At 37.7% G+C, this 25,353-nt stretch overlaps 1 protein-coding gene across 1 annotated transcript; it reads right to left on the bottom strand.

Annotated features, from left to right (window-relative positions):
- Window positions 1–815: 815 nt before the first annotated feature.
- Window positions 816–23,554, bottom strand: LOC131787454 (uncharacterized). Its single transcript, XM_059104561.2, has 21 exons — window positions 23,396–23,554; window positions 18,770–19,007; window positions 18,653–18,686; window positions 15,932–16,573; window positions 14,440–15,495; window positions 12,764–12,873; window positions 12,415–12,491; window positions 11,575–11,714; window positions 11,044–11,346; window positions 10,044–10,340; window positions 9,296–9,601; window positions 7,904–8,212; window positions 7,204–7,506; window positions 6,479–6,784; window positions 5,759–6,225; window positions 5,301–5,395; window positions 4,821–4,977; window positions 4,528–4,594; window positions 3,889–4,151; window positions 3,088–3,262; window positions 816–2,510 (listed from the first exon to the last, which is right to left on the bottom strand). Exons 2-21 carry the CDS (start codon window positions 18,824–18,826, stop codon window positions 2,218–2,220), a joined length of 5,457 nt encoding a protein of 1,818 aa, XP_058960544.2. The 5' UTR covers window positions 18,827–19,007; window positions 23,396–23,554; the 3' UTR covers window positions 816–2,217.
- Window positions 23,555–25,353: the final 1,799 nt, after the last annotated feature.

Below are 25,353 nucleotides of genomic sequence, written 5' to 3' on the forward strand. Positions count from 1 at the left end.
AATTCTTGTAAAGTTTCATTTCGTTGCAATGTTAGATCGAATCCGTATGTAAATATTGCCTGAAAACAGCCAGCTCAGCTTTGTAAATAAAGAAACCTGTCCTTGTAAATTATGTCATTTATAATACAATTCTTCCCGTTACATTATATCGTTATAAGCATGAGACCGAGACGGAAAATGTTTTTTTTTTTTGCCTTAATAAAAAGGGGATGATGTAGACCTGCTTAACAGTCTAGAAAATATATCATGACACCTAAAAGAGCATGCTTTTAAAACCGATTTTGCAGCTCTGCGTTTGGTAACTTTGCTGAGCCGAAAAATTCTGGAATCCTGCGGATCCTAGCGCAAAAATCAGTTTCATTTAGAGATTTTTTGTCATTATTTGATTTGTGTCAATTTCATAACAAACAGTTTATCAAAGTTGAATGCAAAAATGGCAAAAAAATAAAAAACTTTTTGGGACCGGATACTACTAGGACTTTTGAAACACGGGCTCCGAAGCCTTTTCGACTCTAAATCAATTTAGTTCAGTATAACTCTGCTACCACTCTAGTATCATCGAAAAGCTGCAATTTGGTCGGCTATGCTACTCGCTATCCACTCCGTGACTGATAGAGGCTAGAGTGAGTAACCTAACAGTGGACGGTTGTGAGCAAAATGAAATGAAAACATAAGACTGTCTTGTTGTTCATCTATGGACGACTGGCAGATTTATGCTAAAGCAACTACATTGTTCCCTCACGATTTCTATGCGTGCTCGGTACTGGAATTGGACTTTGCCCTATCGACTCTCAGTCGTTAAATAAACAAATCGAGAAAGTTTCTCTAACTGAAAAATTACCATACACAAGACAGATTGGGTGTAAAATCCGTCCAGCAGTTCCTTTATTTGGCTAGATGACTTTTTAGTTATATTATTAACAATTTGAAATAAAATTAATGTTTTTAAAAATATTCTACAGTCTGCAGATTTTAAACGAACGTATTTAACATTTTTCAATGTCGTTTTACATCAAGATCAACAACTTCCGGAAATAACCAGCATTCATCTATAGAATGCATCACGTAGGATAGCATTAATTGGAAAGCATTTCACTTATCAAAGTGAACCAAGAATTTCATATTCACAAGATATGTTTACATTGCCAAAATATCAATCTTAAATTCTAAGAAACAACCAATTGTTTTATCTGGGTCAGGTAAAAGTTCTAATAAAACATAAGTGGGAATTTGTTACCAAAATCATATTCTTAAGGTACTGGTTGAAGCAAGTTACTCCAAAAAGACACTCAGGGGGAACGCTACTCAGTTCAATATATACCATTCTTTAACTTAGCTATAGTTGGTACATGAAATTGCGTTCCACAAGACAATTGAATCAAAACACTTGTTTAAACACAAGTCTACCTTCCTGAATTCATTATTGTCACCTTAGACTGTGTCAGTGAAATTGTATGTTAGTGCAGTGCGAATGTCTATTGTAATCTGAAAGGAAAACGATTGATATTTGCCAGCATCACACGAGGCGATTCAGATATTGGGCAATACATTCTCCGTATTTCGCCTGTATTTGCAAGAATGATGAGAAATATTCATTGAGACATGCATGCAAAATAAAATTATCATAATGCACTTGATATATCATTTAATTTAGCGCATCACTCAGCTAAGAGCAATTATTATTATTGTAATTATTTAATTTTATTATAATTATGATTATGATTATTATTATGACAATGATTATTATATAGCTGACAACTTGTTCCGAAGGACGTAGGTTGGACTTCTACTGAGAGCACTCGAAGTTCTTTTCTCTGAGTATACATATGTCATCTATGTCATCTACAGAATTACACCTTCTTTCACTCATTTCACTTTGCCTTTTATACAGTTACGGCATAAGCAGATATTTTATAAAGAAAATCAACACTTTCTTGGATAACCTAGGAGTGCCATTCCTCTTTTATTGCTTTTTTTTTTAAGAGAGCCAACTTCCCTTTCATTCTCATTTTATCCTTATGCATTGGATGTTATTTGATGAGGTAATTTTTACACATAAAGTAAAATTTCCACATAAATGCTATTGTCAAAAGACAGGGTCACCATGAAAACATTCCAGGAGAGACTTCTGGCAATGCAATTTCATAATAACTGGAGGAACCATATCGCCTTTGGAGAGAATCAGTTTCATCATGTGACTTGACTCAACACCTTTCATCATGGTACCACTCCGTTCTGATGGTGCCGTACAATGCTCCTTTGAAAAGGGAATGCAAAGTTATTCTTATGAACGTTCCCATTCAAGGCTTCAGTTCCTCCTTTATCGGCTTGCTCTTGCTTTAATCGCGTCAAAAGCCGCAACTCCCGTCGATGTTTTGCTTTGAGATTTTCCAGTCTGAGACGGCAGTTTTTATGAAATTCGGTCAGAATCGTCTTCATCGTTTCTTTGCTGTTGTCATATTTGTCCCTAGGTTTTTGTTTGTTCAGAGATTCCAAGTAGTCACTGTATTCTGGTCCCAAAATAAAGGTAAAGTAGCTTAGTATCCTTATGATTATCATTGTAAGCTTAGACTATGTTAAATCATTAAACACTTGTCACGGAGAAATCGTCTATACTGTAAATAATTATCTTAATTCGGAGCAGTGACCACTTTAAAAATGGCCCAATGCATTTGTTTGTTTGTTTGCTTGTTTTTTGTTTTGTTTTTTGTTGTTTATTTTTTTTAAGTGCAAAATTAGCGAGGCATTGAAATGCAATGGTAATCAATGGGTCTCTCTCTATAAAAAAATGGTTCAGCAAGGGAGACATTATCTATCAAATGCTTATTTCCATTTAATCATAGGCTTACGACCTGAACTGGACAGTTCAATTGCGGGCCAAACGAGTCAGGGACTCAATCGTAAACTCATTCACTCTGACGAAGGGCTAACCCTTGAAACGTCAGCTTAAGAAACTCTTTACGGTGGCCAATTTGCATCATCAACTCACTTGATAGATCTACATTACTCTATAATAGCCTAGCTGACGCCATACCACAATTTTTCTAGAATTTAAATCCTCAACTCAATGAAATTTTAGTATCTTACCGAGTCTCTTCGGAGATGGATTGCGATTCTTTCTGGTGGTTAGCTCATATAGTAGGAAGATAACTGTCAGCACGCCAAAGGCACCTCCACACCACGTCATCGTTTGGATGTACACCACAGACTCTGCGTCAAACAAATTCTCTGTCTTTTCTGCCGTATTGTCTTTCTGAAGTCCCTGAAAATTCAATAATGTGTTCCTGATTATTCATTCATAAATAGTATATTTTCGCGTGACTTGTGCTTACGGAAAGGTTCGAACGAGGTTCTGACGCACTGAGTGGTGGCTGGGATCGATTAAGTACATCACATATATCTCATTCGATGACTAAGTTGGTTATTTCATGCCATACGAAGCAACAACTTTCCGCTCACTCAATCGTTGATCTGGTGGTGAAACACGCCAATAGTTGACGTTTTTGTTTTCGTGCAGCACTTCACTCCACGATGTGCCCCATCTGTAAACGTTCTGGTGGATTTTTCTTAATGTAACAGCATATGCAAAATTTTTCCTGCGAACGCAATTCTACATATTTGTTACCACGATATTCCCTTTGATATCTCGAAAGAGATCTTTCTCAAATGCGAGAAACTGAGTGTAGTCGTCCTTTAAGGTGAAACAAAGAGAAACAGTGCTTGAAAAGGAAGTATCCTATCTACAAAGAAATGTTGCCTCCACGAGGACAAAAGGTCGTTTTCGAACGTTTCGTTTTGTTTCCTTCCTCTTTGATATCAAGTAACTGGGAAACAGTCATAAAACAAAGGAGGAAAATTCTCGTCATAAAGTACCATAATGATAATTACCGTAACGCCTTGAACATTGTCGGTGATGATTTGAAATACGGACACCCTCTCCTCCCTCAAAAACTCACGAAAGCATTTCTGCAACTTTCTAGCTTGTCCAGCCATTACAACTCCATATGCTGAGGAGTAAGAGATTATCTTGGTCATACGGAGAACTCCATCACTGAACAATTCCTTCCGACTTCCCACAGTGTAGGAATCTATGAGGGCGCCATCTACATGTCTGTCTTTCAAGGACTGGTACAAGTCCTCAATGGTGGCTACTATAGGTAAAAAAAAAGAATCTTGTTGGTGCCACGTTCATAACAGTTAGTTTTCATACCCAACAAGTTTTTTTCCGAACGACCTTCTTCTCTCAATTTGTAGGGAAGACGGAACTATGTGACATGCTTTTTTCCTTGACTAAAAAGAGCTTTTGTCCAATAATTTCAGTCTTTGAACAAAGGGATCCGTTAACGGAAATTTTTACATGGAGCACTTTTGTGGTTGAACGTTAATTGATGACGACAAATTGAGGCCTAAGGAAATCTTTACTCCAGCTGGTTTCCCTCACAATTCCTCCTCGAGATGTACACTTCCAAAAAAAGAGAAAAAAAATTTTTCTTTATCAACTTGATCCTATTTTTGATTCCAACTTACCTCCATGCATGCGAGCATTCAATCGAGTTCCAAGACGAAATTCCGGTGTATCAGCAATGGCGGAAACCTTCGAATCGCAAGAATTAAGACCATATTAATAAGGTATATACTTGGAGAAACAAATTTTTTGAAAGTGAGCCACTAAGCAATCTAGGGGGGAACTGACAGTTCTGATTAAATCTAAGTCCTCGTAAGATATTTGGACGAAGATGATTGTTCATTTTGCTCGCAAAGTTAATCGGAGGAAGGAAGGAGGAAGTTTTGAAATAGAGAAATTCAAAGATTTGTTTCACCTTTGATCCATACACGGCAATATCCGATTTGATGACATTCATTGTCAAAGACGTAGTGATGAATGAAATCACAAGTGCGATGATGATGAGGCCACAATTGATCCAAACTATTCCAAACAACTTAGAGTGTATACCACGGGGCACACGGTCTCCATATCTAACAAAAAGAAAAAGGCAATTGTACCTTTCACATGCAAAATTCTACCGCAAACCTTTTATGGCTGATGATGTAACAACGCCAACACAGAATGTAAGTTTTCAGGACCATAACTGGAAAATGGTTGACGAAAGGAATTTGCAAAGGGATACTTCCCTGTTCAAAACCATCTTTATAGTTAAACAGCTCGGCCGGAGATGTGATTATTACTTTATGTGCCCTGTTTCAATATTTTATGAACATAAACATACAGACTTTGCTTGCTTTAGTTGATTAGGCAAAGATACCAAGCGAGCAAATAACATGTTTCATGTTTATCTTACCCCAAAGTTGTCATGGTTACAAAGGCCCACCACATTCCTTCAATTGGTCCTCTTATAGGAGAGGAAGGAAATTCTTGTGCATTGAAAATGAAATCCTGTTGGTAAACAAAAATTTACTGACTGGAAGTAACGCCTGGGTGAAAAAATCTTTAGTTTTAATCATTTCTGTTCAAGTGGCATCTGGTTAACAAAGTTTCCTGCGTCAATTCTGTTTTGCAAGTTAGCGCGTTTTTAATTGCGTGTTTTCTATTTTGTTTGTTTGTTTTTTTTTTATAGTTCCCCCAAACGAATAGAATCATTGATAAAGAAAATAACGTATAAGTGGGATCAACTTTGCAGCCTCACAATACAAAAAAAGCCAAGGTTATTGAATATTAAATGAGCTGCATGTAATCATGAAGTACTTGTTCCAAAAAAAATTCTGATCAAGTGCGAATAAACAATCAAACGACACTTACCATAAGCCACATAACTATTCCAGAGAAGAAAGCTGAAATGAACACAGTCACGATCAAAGGCCACAAGTTTAACACAGCTTTGACTACCATTTTGGCCGTAGCTCCTGGTTCGTCTCCAGCCACGATGAACGAAACCCCAGCGGACTGCACTAAAGGCGCAAAACCATATTCATTGGAATAATCCAATTGTTCCATCCGTCCGGAAACGGGAAAGCTTAACTCTTTCGCGTCATCTATTGCTTCTCTGACTTGTTTCTCGGTACTTTTCTTAGCTGCAGAGTTGTGCCCCGAGTAAAGAAAATCAATTTCTGTGTAGCCATGTTGTTTACAATCACCACAACAGCTGCGGACGACAAGACGCAGAATTGGCGGGAAAATACCGCTTACGTTGCCGCTCTCACCTTTAGCCATGTATGGCGGGTTCAGCCAATAGTTTGTGTAAAGGTTTTTGTTGCAGTTGCAGGTTTCTAAATCAAACAGGAAAATCAATTTCTTTCAATGTATGCCACAGATTTGAGAGATCAGTCAAGTTAATGAGCCACAATCATTCTCTAATTTGTTGTTTGGTCGTACGTTATTTGGAAAACTAGCCACGGCTTTCCCGTTCGTCTGATTCCTTTAATTGCACTTAGACAACACAAAAAGGATTAAAAATCGCCTCACCTTGCGAAATGCGAGCAGTTTTGAACAAGATTGAAAAAATTTGCAAATTTTACTTACCCGCAAAAATTACCGAGGAAGGTGTACCGTTGCCTTTTCTGGTAAATGCTCGAACTTCGATGCTGTAAATTGTAAAAGATTCCAAATTACGGAGCTCGAGAGAAAAGGTATTCGGTCCAACTGTGATGTTTTTTTCCCTTTCACTCAGCTCTTCATTAGGGTTTCTGAGTGCTCGATAAGTCACTGTATAACCCAGCAGTACGCCATGAACATAATATGGATTCCCAATCGGTTTCCACGACACCGGGATCGTCGTGGGAGTGAATTTGCTGATGCCTTGGACGTTTTCTGGAGGCCTTCCTGGAGCTGTGAAGGGATCACAAAGGTATTAGGTTACAGAACTAATTGGCTACATTCTTTCCCACTCTTCTTTTTAAATTTGCAAGTTTTACCCCAACAAATTATCACATTAATTCAGAGAGTGACCCATTATATTTAATAGTTCATATTGTTAACGTTTCTAAGGTTAACTTATCTCTTTTTCTATTGCTGACACACTTTCATCTTGAATCCAAAATATGATGTGAGTTATCTGCTAACTTCCACTTATGAGCTCGTTAGTAGTGGCTTCTAGGGGCTATGTCAGCATAGCTATTATCGTGATATTAGCCTATATACCTTGATCTCAAAATACTAAATGCAGGGCTCTCCTGATGTATTTAAGGGAAATGTATTGACCAATGCTGAAAATCAATAACAAACCAACAAAACAAATTCGACATTACCATCCTCATCAGTCTGTACGAGAACTTCAGGGCTAATGACACCCCAGCCCATTCTGGTGAAACCTAAAACTCTGATGCCATAGTTGGTATACTTCCATAGTCCTGTCAGCTCCACGCTGGTGCTGTTCGGTCCCACTTCGTAATCCTTGTATAGGTCCTGGGACTCGTTCATAGCACGATATAAAACGACATACCCGGATAATACTCCATGGACATAGCCGTGTGCTATTGGATTCCAGTTCACTTTAATGTTCGTAGAACTTGTGTTGAAAACTTTGGTTAAAGTTGGTGGTCTGCTTGGCCCTAAGATACATTTGGACAAAAGATTTCCTTTAAGTTGGACATTCCATCGGATATTAAAATGATTAAAAGCAGAAAAACCTTCACAATACCAATCTAACCACTTTGATAGTATTGAGAATTTAGGTTGAATTAACCCTTTACATTCCAAACTCAATCTCCATACTGTCCTCTGTATACACGTCTGTTGATACTGATAAGGTAAATTCGTTTAACAACCAAACCTTCTTAGGTTGGCGATCATTTCCTTAATTCTCATGATCTTAAGTAATGATTTAGCATATTACTGCAAGGAGAAATTAGATGCTGGTCACTCTTAGCGTTTGAAGGGTTAATTAGGTGGAATCTCATTCTCCTTAACAATTACGAATAGTTTTATCAAGTTGTTGAAAGCACTTACGGTCTTCTTTCGTGGAAACGGTAAAGAACTTTGCCCTGACGCCGTTCCCCTTCGAAGTGTAAGCCAAGATGGTAACATCGTACTCTGTGTACTTGGAGAGGTTCTTGAGCTCCACTGTGGTTGATTCAGCTGACACGTTCCTTGATCTAAGCTTTTCTTGACTTGACCGCGATTTCTTATACAGAATTCTGTAGCCAAGAATAATGCCGTTTTGATGATTTACAGGCACTGGTCGCCAGTGGATGAATAGGCTTGTTGAAGTGGAGTTATCCTTGGCAACCGTAAAATTTTGCGGAGGCTTAGAAGGCACTGTATCGAGAAAAAGAGACTTAAAACTATTGGAGGTTTATTATGATCTGATACAATAAAACTCAATACCATTTTTTATTTAAACACGTATCGTCCAAGAACTATAACTCGTTCAAGATACAAAGTTAACGTGTGCAAACAACATAAATTGATCAAAAAATTTACAAACACATTAAACAATGAAATATTAAGAAATTGTAAATAATAATGACCAAAAAAAGGATATAACGATTCCAAAGAATAGCATTATGAATATTCCATTGGAATTTTTTTAGACGCGCTGGGTTATGAAATTTGTTGGGAAGACTTTTCCTGATGTTCGCAGCTATATGGCTGAATAATATTTCTTTCACAGTAATTTAAACCTAGATAAAGCTGGCCTATATCCATCTCTCCTGAGAATACAGTTCGTTTTTCTAAAGCTAAAAAGGTTTTTAACATATATATATATATATATATATATATATATACACTCAGGACCATCTCCACATAGACTCTTAAAAACTAATACTATAGACTGATCGATTTGTCGTTTGCTAAGATTTTATAGTTGAATGGTACTCAATATACGTTCATAAAGAAAAACCTTTCCGCTGACTGAAACAAATTTAAGGATCGAAAACCTTAGATCTGACATCGTGTAATCGATCGATAACGAAATGTCAGAAGCCTTAGCAAGCTTTGCTAATAAGTTAAAACCGAAGCATCCTTGTCACCTGATCACAAAGAAGTTTACTTCATCAGCAATTTCCTTTATACCGCGGGAAAACTATTCAACACAACCCGCTTAGCCAGAGAAAAGTTCACGCAAACAGCATTTTATAAATATTATTTTGATAATTAAGTGGAGGGACGTATATGTCATGGAACATATCAAGACAACAATTTTTTTAATGAATCTGGAAAACTGCTGGTCAGGTTGCTTTGTATTGCGGCACACGGAACATTATAAAAAGGTTAAATAAATTATAAGGCAGCAAGCAATTATAGAGGAACAATCAGGAAGGGAATACGGTCGTTTGATCGAATGACTTGAAGGGGAAATAGCCGCGTCGACATCAGGCGTAGAGAACAGCTGCTTACCATCCTCGTCTGTCCTGATCATGTAACCTTTGGACAACAACCCCTCTCCTTTCCTGGTAAAAGCACCAACCTGGAACACATACGCTCCATATTTCTCAAGACCGTAGATGGTGGCATCGTAGATGTTAGCACCAACTACAACTGTTTTCCATGTGTTAAGGTAACCTGGTTCCACTCGACAATATTCTACTCGGTATCCTAGCAACCGGCCGTGTATATACCGTGGAGGAAGAGGGTCCCAGTGCACTCGAATGCTCGTGGAACTGGTGTAATATATCTGTGAGATGTTTGGAGCCCTGCTGGGAACTGTTGGATTGGAAACGAAAATTAATTGAAAGCTTCAAGCAAGTAATCAGACTAAATGTGCCTATACAGCCGTTTATTGATTAAGGATGTTGTCTTTATTATAAATAATTACCAAACCTGCATTTTTTCCACGATTAATCTTGGAAGAGTTCGCCAAAAAACTTTTATCACACAGGCTACGATGGTAAGAGCTTCGTTCATTGTTATCTATTTCATGCTTAGATCGGCATTTTCTTGGTGAGTATACTACATTGAGTTATGTTCATTCGACAATTGCCTATTCTTCCCTTGGTTTTTGATAAATGGTAAATCAGCCTTATTGACTAAGACGAGTTTGCCGTGCACTTAACTTCTTAACATATAACTCAGACTTAACAAGCAAAAGATTTGAAGAAAATTCCTTATTCTGATGAAAATGAAGAAAACAAACAGAAAACCTTACCACCCTCGTCTGTCCATACAATAACACCTTGACTGACGACACCAATTCCTATTTCATTGATAGCTGCTATGCTGATTACGTAACAATTGTACATCACCAATCCAGAAAATCGATGGCTTGTGACATTCGGTAAGATTTTTACAACTTCTGTTACATTCGTTGCTACTCTTGTGAGATTCATCTGGTAGCCGAGTAAGACTCCATGAAGGTACTTTTCTGGCAACCGGTCCCATTCAACGAAAAGCTCCGTGGAACTCAAGTTTCGGGCGGTCACATTTGCAGGTGCACCATCTGGAACTAATGTCATATCTTACATTACAGCAGGACCAAACATTCCGAAAATCGAGGACACTAAGAATAAAGCACTATTAAAATACTCATCCATTTTTGTTTTCATACTCCAAAACCAAGATTTTTTCAAAAGCGATCTCCCTCAAGATTATTTCGAGCGGTGGTTGTCGACAAAACCTGTGCCATTGTCAGTGCTAAGAATGAGAACAGCAAGATTTCGCTGGTATAATTGAATAATTAGCATCTTTCCCAAAATGTTTCATCAAAAAATCGGAGGGATAACGTCTTTACAATTTTTATTTACTCACATTTAGAAAGTTCCAGTCTATATCCCGACGATTGCAGTGTTTCCCAATGTGCGAAGTTCACTCTGCACTCTGACCGTCAATCATTATAATTAGGAACCATCCAATTTACCTAACCCTGAGCAATTTACAGTTCGCCCGCCTCTTTTGCATGATAATCCTTAACATTTTGCGGGTTCCGTTTACAGCTCAATGATGGTCATTTTGGGCACGTTGGGCGGAGAGGTACTGTAGGAGTAAAGTGTCGTGACTAAAAACACCAAACAATGACCTCGACCAAATTACTGCTACCGGAGTTCGACCTCGGATTGCTAACAGTAGCTAGAATCATTACAGTGCCGCATACCCATTTATTTCCCCTGATCAAGGTCTATAGCTTTCACACTTTCTGAGCAATATCTTACCATCCTTATCTGTGTAAGCGCACACTGGGAGTGAAGCAATCCCATCACCTCTCCTGTTGTATCCCATGACACGCACACAGTACATGGTGTAGATCTTCAAGTCCTTTAGTTCTGCTTTGGTGTTTTCCTCTCCAGATATCACACGACTCCACCTGGTAGCGTCCTCTTGTGTAGTGTAAAGAACACGATAGCCAAGGATATCCCCACCAACAACGGTGCGAGGCCGAATTTTGTTCCAAGTGACCATGATGCTTTGGGAGCTTGTGTTTCGAGCTGTGACGTTTTCAGGGGCGTCACTAGGGACTAATAAACAAAGAATGGAAAGAACTGCGTCTGTCGAAACAAATTTATCAGTTTAAGGAGAAGCGATAAGCCCATTTTTGTCCCATGCATTTGCTTCCACTCACTTTGGTTATAACTTTATGAACGTCAAATTTCTAAACCTTCCCTAATTCCCGTAAAGGATGCTTTTGGCGTAATTCACATATTCCTCTATTCATGTTAGAACGCACCATTACATCAAAAACTTACCGGCAGCGCTGTTTATGTATTCCGCTTTAGCTTCCATTTTGTGCAGCATTTTCTTAACCGTCAGAGCGTCTTGTAACGCAATAATTCCGTTGTACTGAGCAGCCATGAAATTAAACTGAAGAACGCATTGTACAACAGGCCTGACAGAAACAGAGAGTGAAACTTTTATTTTATGAGAACTTTCTTGTTCTTCAATTGCTCTGTGTATTTGAGACAAAACGTCGTAAGACGTAGCAAGGTTCGGCAATGTCCGGGTCTTGGAGTGCTGCATTTGTTATAATTTTTCCGATTCTTATCTTTCATCCGCTGCAAATGATTCATCATCGTACATACATTTATAGCATTAGTTGATAAGAGAACGATGTGAGACATCACGAAAAGTATGGACATATTTGACTTGAAGCCGCCTTCCACACAAAAGTTTTTCAAAATTGCTGTTTCTAAGACGCCTTATTGTTCAATTTAATTATGGAAACGTGTTCCGTCAATTCAATACCGCTTTGTTCATTGGCAGCCTATTGAAATTTCAACGCCACCTTAACATTCACAAACGAAAAAAGGTGTGCTTCAAAGGATTGAAACACAGTAAGAAGCTCCCGATATTTTTTGATTGGATTAACTGCAACAGTAGAGAATGCGTTTTCAAGGTCAGGTCTTTTGATGTTGTTAAGATTCTATGTCGAATGAATACCTTAGTTCGATAATGAAGATTGAAAGAAAATTTGGCCAATTAGCGATACAAGTTCACATAGGAAAATAAACTAGGTAACTGGTAACAGGAGTGCAAAATGTAACTAATTCTGATCATTCCTTTATCTATTTACCGCTTCCCGCCCTTACCCCGGGGCGTCCGCAAATCCACACGATTTGACTTCAACTGAGTCCAGAGCAGAATTTTCGTCGTAAATACTTAGCACCTGAAAGTCATATACATAAATCAACCGTGTTAAAGAACATTAAAATACCAAGTCGAGCGAGGAGCGAGGAAACTGGGAAACATCCAGGAAACAAGTCTCTGGACAAGCAGGAATCATATCGGAAGCAAGGAGAAATTATAGGGTATTCCCTTAGTTGAGGAGCAAAACAACGATAACCGTGATAAAAAGACGCTGTATGGAATGCTGATCAGATAAACTGTCAGATTGCACTTCACGAAGAGAAAAAGAGGATAAATGCAGGAGAAACTTACATTGTACCTGATCTTGTTGGCTAGCGCTTGGAATATCTTACTATTTTTATTCATGAGATCTGGAGTAAACGTTTCGCCTGGAAATCTGACGGGCGCTATAAAGCTAATATCTAAATAAAAAGAAAAAGAAACAGGGTAAAAAACACAGTTGTAAGTATGCATAATTACATAAAGAAACTAAATGAAGCTGAAGTGACTTTAAAAATTGTGTATTTAAACAATTATCTTAAAAGAAATCAGATAAAGGAGGGGTTTGGATCACACAGCTAATTGAAATGATATGTAAAGCTCTCATCATTTACACCTGGACGGTCCGGGCCGTAGACAGTTTTGTCCTTAACATCAAACATGACCTCGTGGTCCAATTTTTAAAAATATTTTCCAATTTTTGTCCTAGGCTGTCATGGCGTCATGGCTTCTGTCAGCTGTCGATTTTCTAAGTATTCCTTAGTAAGTATTAGCTCATGGATAATCATATCTACTTTTTCCGAAAATTGTATCGACTTTCTGTTAAAGGACAGTCGAGTAAGGCGGTCTGACTAAAGCTTATTCAAAAATGAGCTTTCGGTTCAATTCAAAATAATATCGACCACGACTCTGAGGAAATTCATGCTAACTGGGTTTGCTCGACATGCAAACGAATAGTTTATTTCGACCTCAAACGACCTTGTCTTTTTTTTCTTTCTTTTTTTTTTGCGGACATCTCACCGTGAACAACACTGCCCTTGTGTGGAAAAGCTTAAGGGGGTCGAAGTGTGTTCCCTGAAATTCTTGCAGAACTACTTCCAGTACATTACACTTCCTTCAAAATTCATATGGAAATTGCAGACGAGATTGAAGTACATATGTTATTTCTTCGGTTCCTACCCCCCACGAGATGTCTTTTAGACATCACACCAGAAAAGGATAGAGTTTGATAACAAAACACTGCGAGCAAAATACGAGTGCGTGCAACACATAGCGGGGTGCGAGAGTGGAGATGACATGTCTGTCGGGAATTAGATTTGCAATATAGTAATACAGAAATAAATAATTCAATGATGTCTCTCTTGAAATTTTGAATTCTGTTCTGGCCGCCACGAGAAAGCTTACAAGGAAAAGGAACTTCCCAATCCTCTCTGGGCCACATCAGCTTTTTTGGTTTTGTCTGTACCAATCATATCACAGGAAATGGTATAGACAAAAGTGTCTATGGCCTAGACTACTGGCTCCGGTTTCTCGAAGGTAGGATAACGCTATCCACCGGATAAAACTCTATACGGTGGATAATGCTGTACGTTTTCCTATCACTTATCCACTGGATAGCAATTTATCCGTTGGATAGCGTTCTCCGACCTTTATACAACTGGGACCTGGACGTTATATCAGATAACTATCGATCGGCAAGACATCATTCATTAGGCTTCAGCTTTTAACCTTTAAAATAATACCACATACCAAGACTTGAATAGTTCTTTGATCAGCAAGAATGAAAATGATGAACTTTAGCTTTCAGCGTTTTTTTACACATAAAAATAAGACTGTCCATTTGTATATCAAGGATAAGGTAAGCGAACACCTGTCTTTTGGTCGTGGTTCCAAATTTGTTGACGCTACCTCCAAAATGCTATCACTATTCATTTGTATTACATAAAGTTGAAGGAAATGACACAATTAAAAAAAGAGATTAATCTTACCAGGACACCTTTTTGTGTTGCAATCACGACTCTCTCTTGCCGGTCCCAAAAGCGAGCAATCTTTTCCCTCGTATTCTGGTGCAGGGTTGTTGCATTGCCGAGCCCTGACGCTCTCGCCACCACCACAAGATCGAGAGCATGATGAGAAGTCAGACCACTCCCCGTAACCTCCATCCAAAGGGCAGGGTTTTGTGTTACAAGGCACCACCTCCCTTGAGGGTCCTATACGTGTACAATCCAGTCCACCTGCTTCAGGTCTAGGATTTGTGCAGTTGCGTGTCCGAAAATGCGTCCCACCTGCACAAGATTTTGTACATGGGCTGAAAACAGACCAGTGTGTGTAACCTCCGCTGACTGGACATACCTCAATGTTGCACGGCTGGCTTTCAATTGCTGGTCCAAGGTGAGAACAATTTCTTCCTTCGCCAACAGGGAGAGGATTATCACATTTTCTCGTTCTTGTTTTTTTTCCCACACCGCAACTTTTTGTGCAAAGACTGAATGCACTCCAGTTGCTATAGTTACCATCAACAGGACACACCTTAACAAAGCAGGACAGCTGTTCATTCGTGGGCCCAAACATTGTGCAGTCTTTACCTCCATACTGAGGAGCTGGTTGAGTGCATGTTCTCGTCCTGGTCTTTGTTCCTGTTCCACAGCTTGTGGAACATTCACTATAATCTGACCACCCACTGTAACGGCCATGAATGGGACAAGGATTTTCATTACAATCTACTTCCTCTAGCTCAGGACCTAAAGCTGAACAGTTGAGTCCGCCGTATCGAGGACTAGGGTGAGTGCAAGTTCTAGTTCTGTATTGTTTACCACCTCCGCATGTAAATGTGCATGAGCTGAATTCCGACCATGCGGAGTAGTTACCGTGGATAGGACAATCTCTGAGAAAGCAATCTTCCGAATCGATCGTGGAACCTTGACATAAGCTGCCTCCGTGTTTTGGCGGAGGATTCGTGCAGGATCTGTTCCTCGTTTTCACACCCAGTCCACATGTGACCGTACAAGGACTAAATTTAGACCACTCAGTGTATTTTCCATCCACTGAAAACAAAATAACAGATAGGCTACTGCTGGAAAATGTGATTCTCAAGGCCTAGTGGACGAGTCTAGGGAGAGGGCTCGGGGTTACAGAGCCTCCATTCACGTCAGAGCTGTTTTTTTTCTTTCAATTCTTGTTGGACAGCAGAAATTCTTATCGTATGTTAGTACTGGATCTAACGTTTTTAAAAAATCACTTATCTTGAAATACTTCTTAGTGTAAGACTCGTTGTTAGAATAGGAGTAATGCTCATTTTATTCACATATGTGACCAGGCCCAGCTCACATTTATCCTTAACTTTCCCTATAATACCCTAAGAAACCAAAAAGAGGTCGTCCCTTTTGTTAACATAAACACACAACACACTAAAAAAACAAATCCACAACCACAAATTTGTCTTAAGTGGCCGATTTGAAATGATAGAGTGTTGCATATTACCTGCCTTGGACTCCATGATATAACAAACATCCTGTTTTGATAAAACACCATTCCAGATAGCAAGTTCATCTATGGTCATCTTGATGCTATTTAACCGAGCATTGCTCGCCCCAAGTATTAGCATATTATTTGGCGGAACTGACGAATACCTATAACTAGCCCCAACATTATATTTCTCGTATGACACGCTACTACAGTTGAGTAGAACACCAATTTTGTTATCTATTTTGTTCCACGAAAGAGCCACGAAAATCCAGCTCCCATAGGTCCAGTTTACTTGTACGTGTCGCTGGGTTGCACGACCATTTACATAAACACCAAAATAGTCACCGTCGATTTGCATCGTTGTTCCAACAGCTTGCGTGGCAGAACCTATCTGCATAACAAATCGTTTGTTCTGACGGTCGTCAACTCGAAGCCAGAAAGTTGCCGTAAACCCTGTTTTACAAGCTTCCGGATTACTTATACAGTGAAAAGAGAAATTTCCTAGGTCAGCCCAGCTTCCTAGAAACCCATCCAGTTGAATTCCGTTCTTGCTGTAAGCCTGCACGCTTGTGGTACCCCTTTGGTCTAGAATTCCAGGATCTTTGAGTGTGTTGAACGGCCAATAATAGCTCGCCTTCTGGTACCATGGGTCATCACCTTTGTTTATGGGCAAAGAAATTAATACTGTATACATAACTGATAATGTACCTTACAAACATATTTCTAATACTGAAATAATGATTACAATATAAATAGTAATGTTAATGATAATAACCATAATAAAAAGACAATGACGACAACGATAATGATGTTGAACGATTTTCAGAAACGCGACAGTCATTCCACCGAAATATAGTGATTAAATGATGAAAGGAAACTCATATGGGAGAATGCTGTGTTGAAATGCAATTTTACGATGCGTGGGAAACATTGGCGACTTTGTTAAACTCGCTGAGCATTCCAGGATTATGCAGGGTGGCAAAGAATGCAGATTGTTGCAAATATCTTTTTCAGTTTTTAGACGACAAACGATCAGCAATATCATTCGACATAATTAAACGAGCCGTATGCTTCATCAAACTGTTGCCATTTCTGTTCTGATCTCGATGGTAAGTAGTGACTATGAAATCGTTTCGACAGCCTGATTGGAGTCGGGGCTTGACTTTGTGTTTATCTTACTTTATGATTTGCTTTGATATTATCTCATCTTTATTGATTGGTAAAGAATAAAATGTAAAAAACTCTTCGTGAAAATTTTCGTAATAGTTTAGATACCAATCTACTAGTAAACGACATTGCTAGTGTTCAGTTAGCTTAATAATTACATGCATTGAAAGATAGCCTCTGTCAACGTTGTAAATTATGAATACATATCTCGCCGGCCCACAGGTATTCTGACTTGCTCGATGCAAATCAAATAAGTTGTAGAAGATAGCACGAGCAAAGTGCCTAGATATTTTCTATATTCATTGGATTTGTTTTAAATTGGCCTTTTTATTTCACCTGCTATAATCAGTTTAAGTTATGGAAGCAAATGTTTTCTTCTGACGCCAGATTTGTTCTAGGGACTAAATCTTCCATAAAACTATGCCTGTAAGCTAAATTACTCAGGTTTACATTTTCAAATAATGATCAGGAATCGTAATAACTGCTAACCACCACGAACATGATTATGATTCGCAGTTTCTTAGGGTACTACAGCGTAGGCGGTAAACTTTCGTCAGATAGATTTCGGAAAGCAAAACTGAATTTCTAAATAAGTAATATCCATTCAAAGACTAAGCAAAACAGTATGAATCTAGATGATTTACAGTATGCAATATTTTCACAGTGAGTGCGTAAGTTATAACATTCGCGACTGACACGGCAGTTATTTCATGGGAATTTGCCCTTCTGCCTTTTCAGATTGTATAGTATTAATGCCAATTTCGATTTCCTATCTAGTTTTTCTTATTGACATGATTCGATGCGAAACATTATTTTGAAAATTTGGTTCGTTCCCTAACCATGAACGAGTTATTTTTAATCTTGTGGTTTTCCAAGATGACAGGTTGTTCGCGGGTCTATTATGTTGAGCTCAACTGGAATCCAATTGTTCGGATATGCAAACGAAATCGCGAAAAATCATGAAAAGAAAAGAAGACAAAAAAAATAACTGTGTATTTTTCTCAGTGTTAATGCTAAGATCTTAAAAGAAAGACGAAGACTAATTTTAGCGAAAGTTCGAAACCCCTAAAAAAGTATTTTGATAGCTGTAGCTCGTCACCTGTAGTGATATTTCCAACGAAACTGAATGATTCATCGCCGATGCACAGATGCAAACGACATAAGGATTCATAGAGAGTAAAGTATAGTTATAATGAAGATATATTTGCGTGTTTCAATTCACTAGCTCTGAAATGGTAAACAGCAGTCGGATTACATTGTCTTAGCCCTAACTGTCAATTAAGTCCATTGTGTTCGATCTACATTGTAAGGTTGGATATGGCGATATATTTTACAGCTCCGTGGTGAAATAATCCGTGACAATGATAGTTAATTGAGAAAATGCGTTACATGGTGTTTGAAATTTACTTTAAATAAACCCTTGCACAATTATCGATGTGGCAAATATGACGGTTTTGCGTAGTGAAACACTTAAATGAGTACCTTAGAAATATCCCTATTTACAAGTATATAGTCTCTAGGTCAATGGTAGTGATATTACTCACGAAATTTTCAAAGAATCTCTCTTACCAGCTACAGTAAGCCCATTTGCAAGATGAAGGCACTGAAATTAAAAATAAAAAGAATGGAAAATGAGAGGAAGAAGACGCATTTTAAAATCCTAAAGTTGATCATTAGATATCTCACCTGCTGTAGTATTAAAACAGTTACGGGGCTACAAGCCTTTCCAAAAAATATCTCCATCGTGGAGTTGCAAGCCCCGAATGGCTTTCACTTAACTTTGGTTACGAGTCTTTGATCGATCCATTTTGCATTTGTTGTAGACGACAGTCCGTAGAGTTTATCATGACAATCAGGCGCTGCTGTAAAGTCTTCAAGCCAAGGTCGTTCATTCGTTATGTAATTGTGTCTTTTAACTCAGGGGCTGTATTTAAAGTAAAAATGAAACATTGTTAATAATTGATAATTGGTAGATAATTACAGCGCCGCTCGGTAATACTTTAAGCTTTTCCTTTTGTCAATGAATGCAAAAGGGACTTAGAGTGGTTAGAGTGTAAATCAACACGCTGTTGTATTATTGGGCGAGCAAAGTTAAGCACTTGGGGAAAACAATTTCTTGGTCATCGAGTTTTACCATCACACAATTAAGACTGTCTCTCCAAAAATTGCTCGTGTGGAGTGAATGCTTTAGTCGGTAGTACAATAAGGTTTATTTAACCACAAGATGTCCGCAAAATTCATCCCCAGCTTCGCTAGAAGTGAGGATGTCTGCAAACTCTTTGTAAACTGCATAAGATGTGAATATCACTTTAGAACACATGCTACGAGCTTAATGAAACAAAATTAAAACGCGACCAGGTATCTTAATCCAGTTATGTTGCTGGATCAATAAGAGAAGGGAGAAGGGTAACATTCAGTAATAAGCTTCCTAATTAAGAAGCTCTTGAACTAAGTGACTTATGTGAAAATTTAGAAAACGAAACATACGCTGCATATTATACTTAGCATTTTCCCTTACTTTTGTTTCGACAAATGTACGGTTGATTGAATATTCAAATTAATTTATTATGTTTTTTTTTTCATTGCCATTCTTTTGAGTCGAAAACACTTTGAGAAAATTTGAAATGCCACAATACCAAAAGCAACTTAAATTAAAAATGAAATTTTAGTTCTGTAATTTAGGTGATCGCTCATGGACCATTGTGGTACCTTGGAGTTTCCTGTCATAAATAGCGGAGAAATAAAAAGTCTTCGCCCGAGGTAAGAACTGTAATAGGCGGCCACCTTTCAAGCCATGCAATTGCTATTCGTGGCTAATAAGTTAAAAAAAAAAAACCGGCGGACAATGCTCCTAAACTGTGTTGCTAAATGAAAATGCCCATGCAAATGCTTTGATTTTCTACTTATCTAGAGTGATCCCTATTTTAACAACACGTTGCGTGAGTCTCGCCTCTGCCAGCCCGCTGAAAATCTCTTTAATCAGTTGAGGCCTGATTTCAGTTACAGATTATCTTTTAATTTACCCCCTGCGATACCTGAATTCAAGAATTTTATAGCTATTACGCCGAATCTGCATCTCCTACATGAAATTCACGATTTTGCTTCTGCTTATATTTTGGGAAGAGTCTGCAACGAAGGCGAAAGCCAACCACGGAACTTGCCCTCAGTCTTAATTCTTTTCATTGTAAGTTAAAATGAAGACAAAAGTGAATGCGTTTTTTCAAACTTTGAAAAAAAATTATATGCAAGAGTCTCCAAAAATGATGACTGACGCTACGGGATTTGTGGTTTCAACAAATTCTTGTTATCAGTAGGACTATGTATCGGCGCCTTACTGATTTGAGGAATAGTCATACATCATCCTATAAATCCGTGCAAAATTGGATTAATGTTTTTTCAATTTTCGCTTTTCTTAACAGGATTATTCTTCAAATACATAAATAATCTGCAGCTCTCAGCCTTTTAGAAAATATGTCGGCATTGCGGTTTTCCGGCACTTTAGCTGAGGATGAAAACTGGGATTTTTTAGTGTTCGCGAGGTATATTCTTGCATTGATAGAGAAATATTTTGGCACCACCTGTTACATGAATGTACAAAGCTGTCAAGCAGTAGATCGTCAGTTTACACCCTATCTGATAGATAACACGATAGTCTTTTGAAGGGTTTTTTAAATCATTTTAATCATTGAAAAATGTATTTATTAAAGTATCACAAACTGTACTTCCTAAAAATATTGCTCATTGACTCTCATTTGAATGGAAACACTGAAGTGTCTCATACGCAGACCTAAAATTTACACCATAGTGTGCAGTATAGGAAACGGTGCCTCGTATCCAGTAGGGTCACATCCGCAGATCCTAAGTTTTAAGCAGCTTTCATAACGATGGCTCCACTCGATCCGGGTTTAATGAGCACCAAAGAAAATTTTAGGAGTTCCTCAAACTTTATCATACTCAAGCTTTGGTGGTCAATATAAAAAGAAACGTCTATTAGTGAGAGCATTACATGGGCAATGTGTCACACACCAAGACAAATAGGGCATTTTGTTTTTTTCAGTAACAAAAAGTTAAAAACGCGAAATCTTGCATCGTTAGCTAATTAGACCACAAGGGATAGTAATTGTAAAACAAATGTCCATTAAGGAAAACATCAAAATCAAAAAACCCCTCGATCAATATCAGACTTACAGCTCAAACCAACCAGACACCGCTTATTGATATGTTTTCTTTCCGCAAAAAAAATATGTCAGATTAAGGAAGAGTTTCTTCATGGAAGTGGGTTATCTTAGGAAAATAGGACAAAAAGTTAGGAAAGCCTTCGTAATTAGTGAAACGACAAGTTCCACAGTTTTTTTTCTTGTGTGAGACAAAAGAATGAATTAAAAAAAAAACCCAAAACAAGGTTAATCAAAGCTTTCAGCCAAAATGTTCACTTAAATTTACTCAAACCTTGAATAATAAATGCACCAGGAAGAAAGACCCGTTAACTAAAACAACTAGGCTTGGCAAGGGATTCGCATTCTGGTTAAGTTTCCTTAGGAAGCAAAAAATCACCACCTTTAAGGATCTTCTCCTCTCTTACTGGACCACTCAGCCCCAAAACTCGTCCGATCTCCTTTCTATGTTTCTCTCTTTATTTCGCTGAAAAGAATAGAGGACTTCTTCAGAGAAAGCTATGGGAGGCACGAGTTTGAATCTGGTTGACGTCTGAATATTTCCAGGCTCCTTATTGCTCTTTCCAAAATTTCAGCTCATTTTCCCTTGCGCAGAATACATAGAATTGAAAAGATGTTTTTTCGTCAGCCTCAACCACATAAATATTAACACAACCGTGACCAGTACTAAAGAAGGCGTTAATAAACATCAGCCTCCTTACACCAAAAGATTCCGCAAGCTGTAGGCGTGGTGGACTTTATATCTCGCTGCTAATTTCTGAAAAGATTACAGTGGCCTAGCTTACTGGCCGACATGAATCCTCTAATTGCATCGCTTTACATTACATATTGTGCTGCCTCCATTCCGCCCATTTCCGTTTGCAAATTGTGTAAAGGGACAAATTTGGCTGAGCAAATGTTTGAGAGGACACCTAATTGGTTCTCCAAAACTTCCATTTCTCTTTCCGCTTTAGACATCAATTTTTTTAAAAGGCAAGGATACCTCGTTGTTCCCTAGTGAACGTTCATTTGATAAACTTTTTCGCGCTTCACATTGCCAACAAATGATTTTGAAAGAAGAAAGTTGAAAACAAATTAATATTGAATGACCGGTAAGGTGACAAAAAACATTCTTTTGGTATAACAAGTTTGTTTTAAGATTAAATGAAAAACCAAACCAAAACATATTTTCAAAGATTTTTTTTTCTAAAAAAAATGAATTGGTGAAATTGCAAGCAGTTTTTCCCATTTCAATCGAGACCAGAAAATGTGTAGTGAAACGGCAGACTTTTGAAAAAATGGCACTGAGTTATCGAAGTGTAAATTGGTGCATTGCATTAGTTAAAGGTAACAGTGAAATAAAAGATCTGAAAAACTTTAAAACATCGTTGTTATCATTAAAGGAGAATAACATCAGGTTTCCATAAATACTTAGTGTGCATCGAAAGATGTTTACAAGAATAATAATGAGGAAACATATGTTTTTTGAAGAAAATACCCACAAAATATACATATGTTTCGAAAGAGTTACGCATTTGTATAATCACTTTGGCGTTCTTTTAATAAACAGTTGAATTTCAACTCGAAGTGCACTTCACAATTTCGAAACGACTGTCGTTTATTTATAGCCATTCAAAGAGTTTTGTCTTAATTTAGATTCTATCGTGAATAAAAACCAGGCAACTCTGCATCTCGTGGTCTAAACTACAGAGCCAACGATGGGCATTTGCAAATAAATATAACAATCCATAATTGAAACCTCTTTGAAAATAACAGGTGATTTTTAAAAATGCTCAGCATGCAAAAAATATTTTACCACGACGGTAAAAGAAAAGAAAATTAAAAATCTTGACGCATCGTGCTGAAAGCGTTGCTTTTGTGAGAGACAATCTCATCCAACTTTGCTTTAAACTGCTGAATGCTTTGGCTGCATTGTCCTTCGTCCATTTGAGCAGGTTCTCATCCAACCTCACAGAAGGATATGTTTCAATTTTGAAAAAAAAAAACAGCAGGGCCACCATAGCTGAGGCACGTTTTATCCTTCGAATGTTTAAAACTCGTTTCCTTTTGCATTTCCCCTCAATCTTTTATCATAATGTAGTACTATTTGCAGAAAAGGGAAACAGAATAAAAACTCTTTACATTTGGTGTTACTTACCTCCTTTGGCAAGAACGCTATCAAATTACGCACCTCTGTTTCATAGTGGGCAATACTTAAATCCGGCGGTCAGATGAGTTAAATTATATTTGGAAAACGTTAGTACATACTCATGTACTCAAAAAAATATCATAGGACTTGAGAAAAAAAGGTCTTGTTCATCGGATGAGGTTCAGGACAACGACAAGCAAACGTGGCGGAACACGATTTTGTACATAATTATTCCGCGACCGAACTGACGTCATAATAGCTGAACATTTGAATTATAGTTTAACTAATGATCATAGCAAATTCAATACCTTACAACAAACCTCCTGAGCAGGTCAATTATTTATTGTTACTACTGCTGACTGTGAGGTGGGTAATCACAATAATACTCATATCGAAAGGAAAACTTCGATAGAGTGAAGTGTTGCTATACGATGTACATAGATCTTTGCTATAAATCTCCTGTTTGCTGTTTCAAAAGAAACTTCACTTTTGTATGGAAACTTAATTTTTTTCTCCTGAATCGCCATAAACGTATTTTTTCTACAATTATTTTGAAAATATCAAGTTTGCGCGTGAAAAGGAAGGGCTTAAGCACGTAGGTTTACCCATATGCGGCTACTCTGATAAAGTGAAAACAGAATCTCGGTCAGTCTCACTTTGACGAATGCTCTAAGCTAAATAGATAATTTCTTTTTAAACATATTCAATTTCAAGTTTCTTTTAATAATTTTGAGGAAAAATGACCATCATCTCTAAATTTTCCTATTGCAATATTTAATTTTACTTTTCTTTAATTAAAATAAGTAGTCAATTTTATCTTTACAGATAGAGTAAATGCATTTGATCAAGGAAGCTTCTACAACAACAACATTTGATTCGCTGTTTTCAAGATGTTTGCCAAATGTCTCTGAATACCTTTCCAATGCATGTTTGACTTTTTCTAATGAAAATGTTCTATGATGGCGTAAGTTCCGATTCCTTGATCAACCGAGTGATCGTTCAGCACGAAAACAAAGCTTTGCACTAAACTGTCTTATCCATTCACATACTGAAATAATTTTTTTGTTTCAGAATATCTTAATCTAGAATCTTAATACATATTCATCACAGTTATTGTAATTGTAACGGTATCTGCTGTCGAGGAAGTAGAATTTTACAGTTTTGAAAATTGTTACTGTGAGTCTGTAAATAACCTCAAATTTACTTTCCATAAGAAAACATAATGACATTTTCTTCTAATGTTATAAAAAACCTTATCTCTCGACAAATATGGTCGGTTTTGCAATTACGTCTGTATAAACTTTAAACTCGACTAAAAAATGAGTTTTAAATTTCCAGGTGGCTCCGGTTGAAGTTTAGTGCGCGAATTCAAGAATTCATATCTGCTTTCAGCGGAAAATTTAAGTAGACGATGCCCAAGTTTACGGGATTGAACGGAAATCGAAAGAGCTATCATTACTGCAACATCAAAGTTCTTATTACTTACCGCGCGTTATCCTGTCGAAAATATAGAATTCGCAGCAGCCCGAAAACCCGTTTACTTCTCACATGGAATTTTGTAAACAACAACTAACTTGCACTTTTCCGATGCTCAGCAATTCCTTTTCCTTTCTGTGTGTTCTTGTTTTTTTAGTCTTAGTTGAGGAACTGGGTCCTCTTAGAGGTTTACGCCCTCTTTGAAGCCATATTCCGTGCCTAGCAAAAATATTCCTGACCTTTCCTCAATTTAAACGTCAACCCTATCAGCAAAGATCTTTCCTTCGCCAATCATTATACTGACTTAACTCACAGGTTGATAAAATTAATCTAATGAATAGTAAATTTTTTGTAATCAAGCACAATGACACCTTTTGGAATATCATGATTTTGCTGTACAGTCTAGTTATGAAGTCTTTCATGAAACTATTTCCTGCCTTTGCAAGATGTTTACATGTGTGTGATCGCAAAATGATTTATAACGACCCTGT

Source organism: Pocillopora verrucosa, chromosome 13, assembly GCF_036669915.1.
Source record: "Pocillopora verrucosa isolate sample1 chromosome 13, ASM3666991v2, whole genome shotgun sequence".
Classification (NCBI taxonomy): Eukaryota; Metazoa; Cnidaria; class Anthozoa; order Scleractinia; family Pocilloporidae; genus Pocillopora; species Pocillopora verrucosa.

Excerpts from the sequence above, each read along its gene's own strand:
- LOC131787454 (XM_059104561.2), bottom strand. The coding sequence starts at position 18,826 with ATGGAGATATTTTTTGGAAAGGCTTGTAGCCCCGTAACTGTTTTAATA. Across the intron at positions 16,574-18,652 it reads AAATGGGCTTACTGTAGCTG|GTGATGACCCATGGTACCAG; the intron begins GTAAGAGAGATT and ends CCATAAACAAAG. Across the intron at positions 4,595-4,820 it reads TTGCCGTGTATGGATCAAAG|GTTTCCGCCATTGCTGATAC; the intron begins GTGAAACAAATC and ends TGCGATTCGAAG.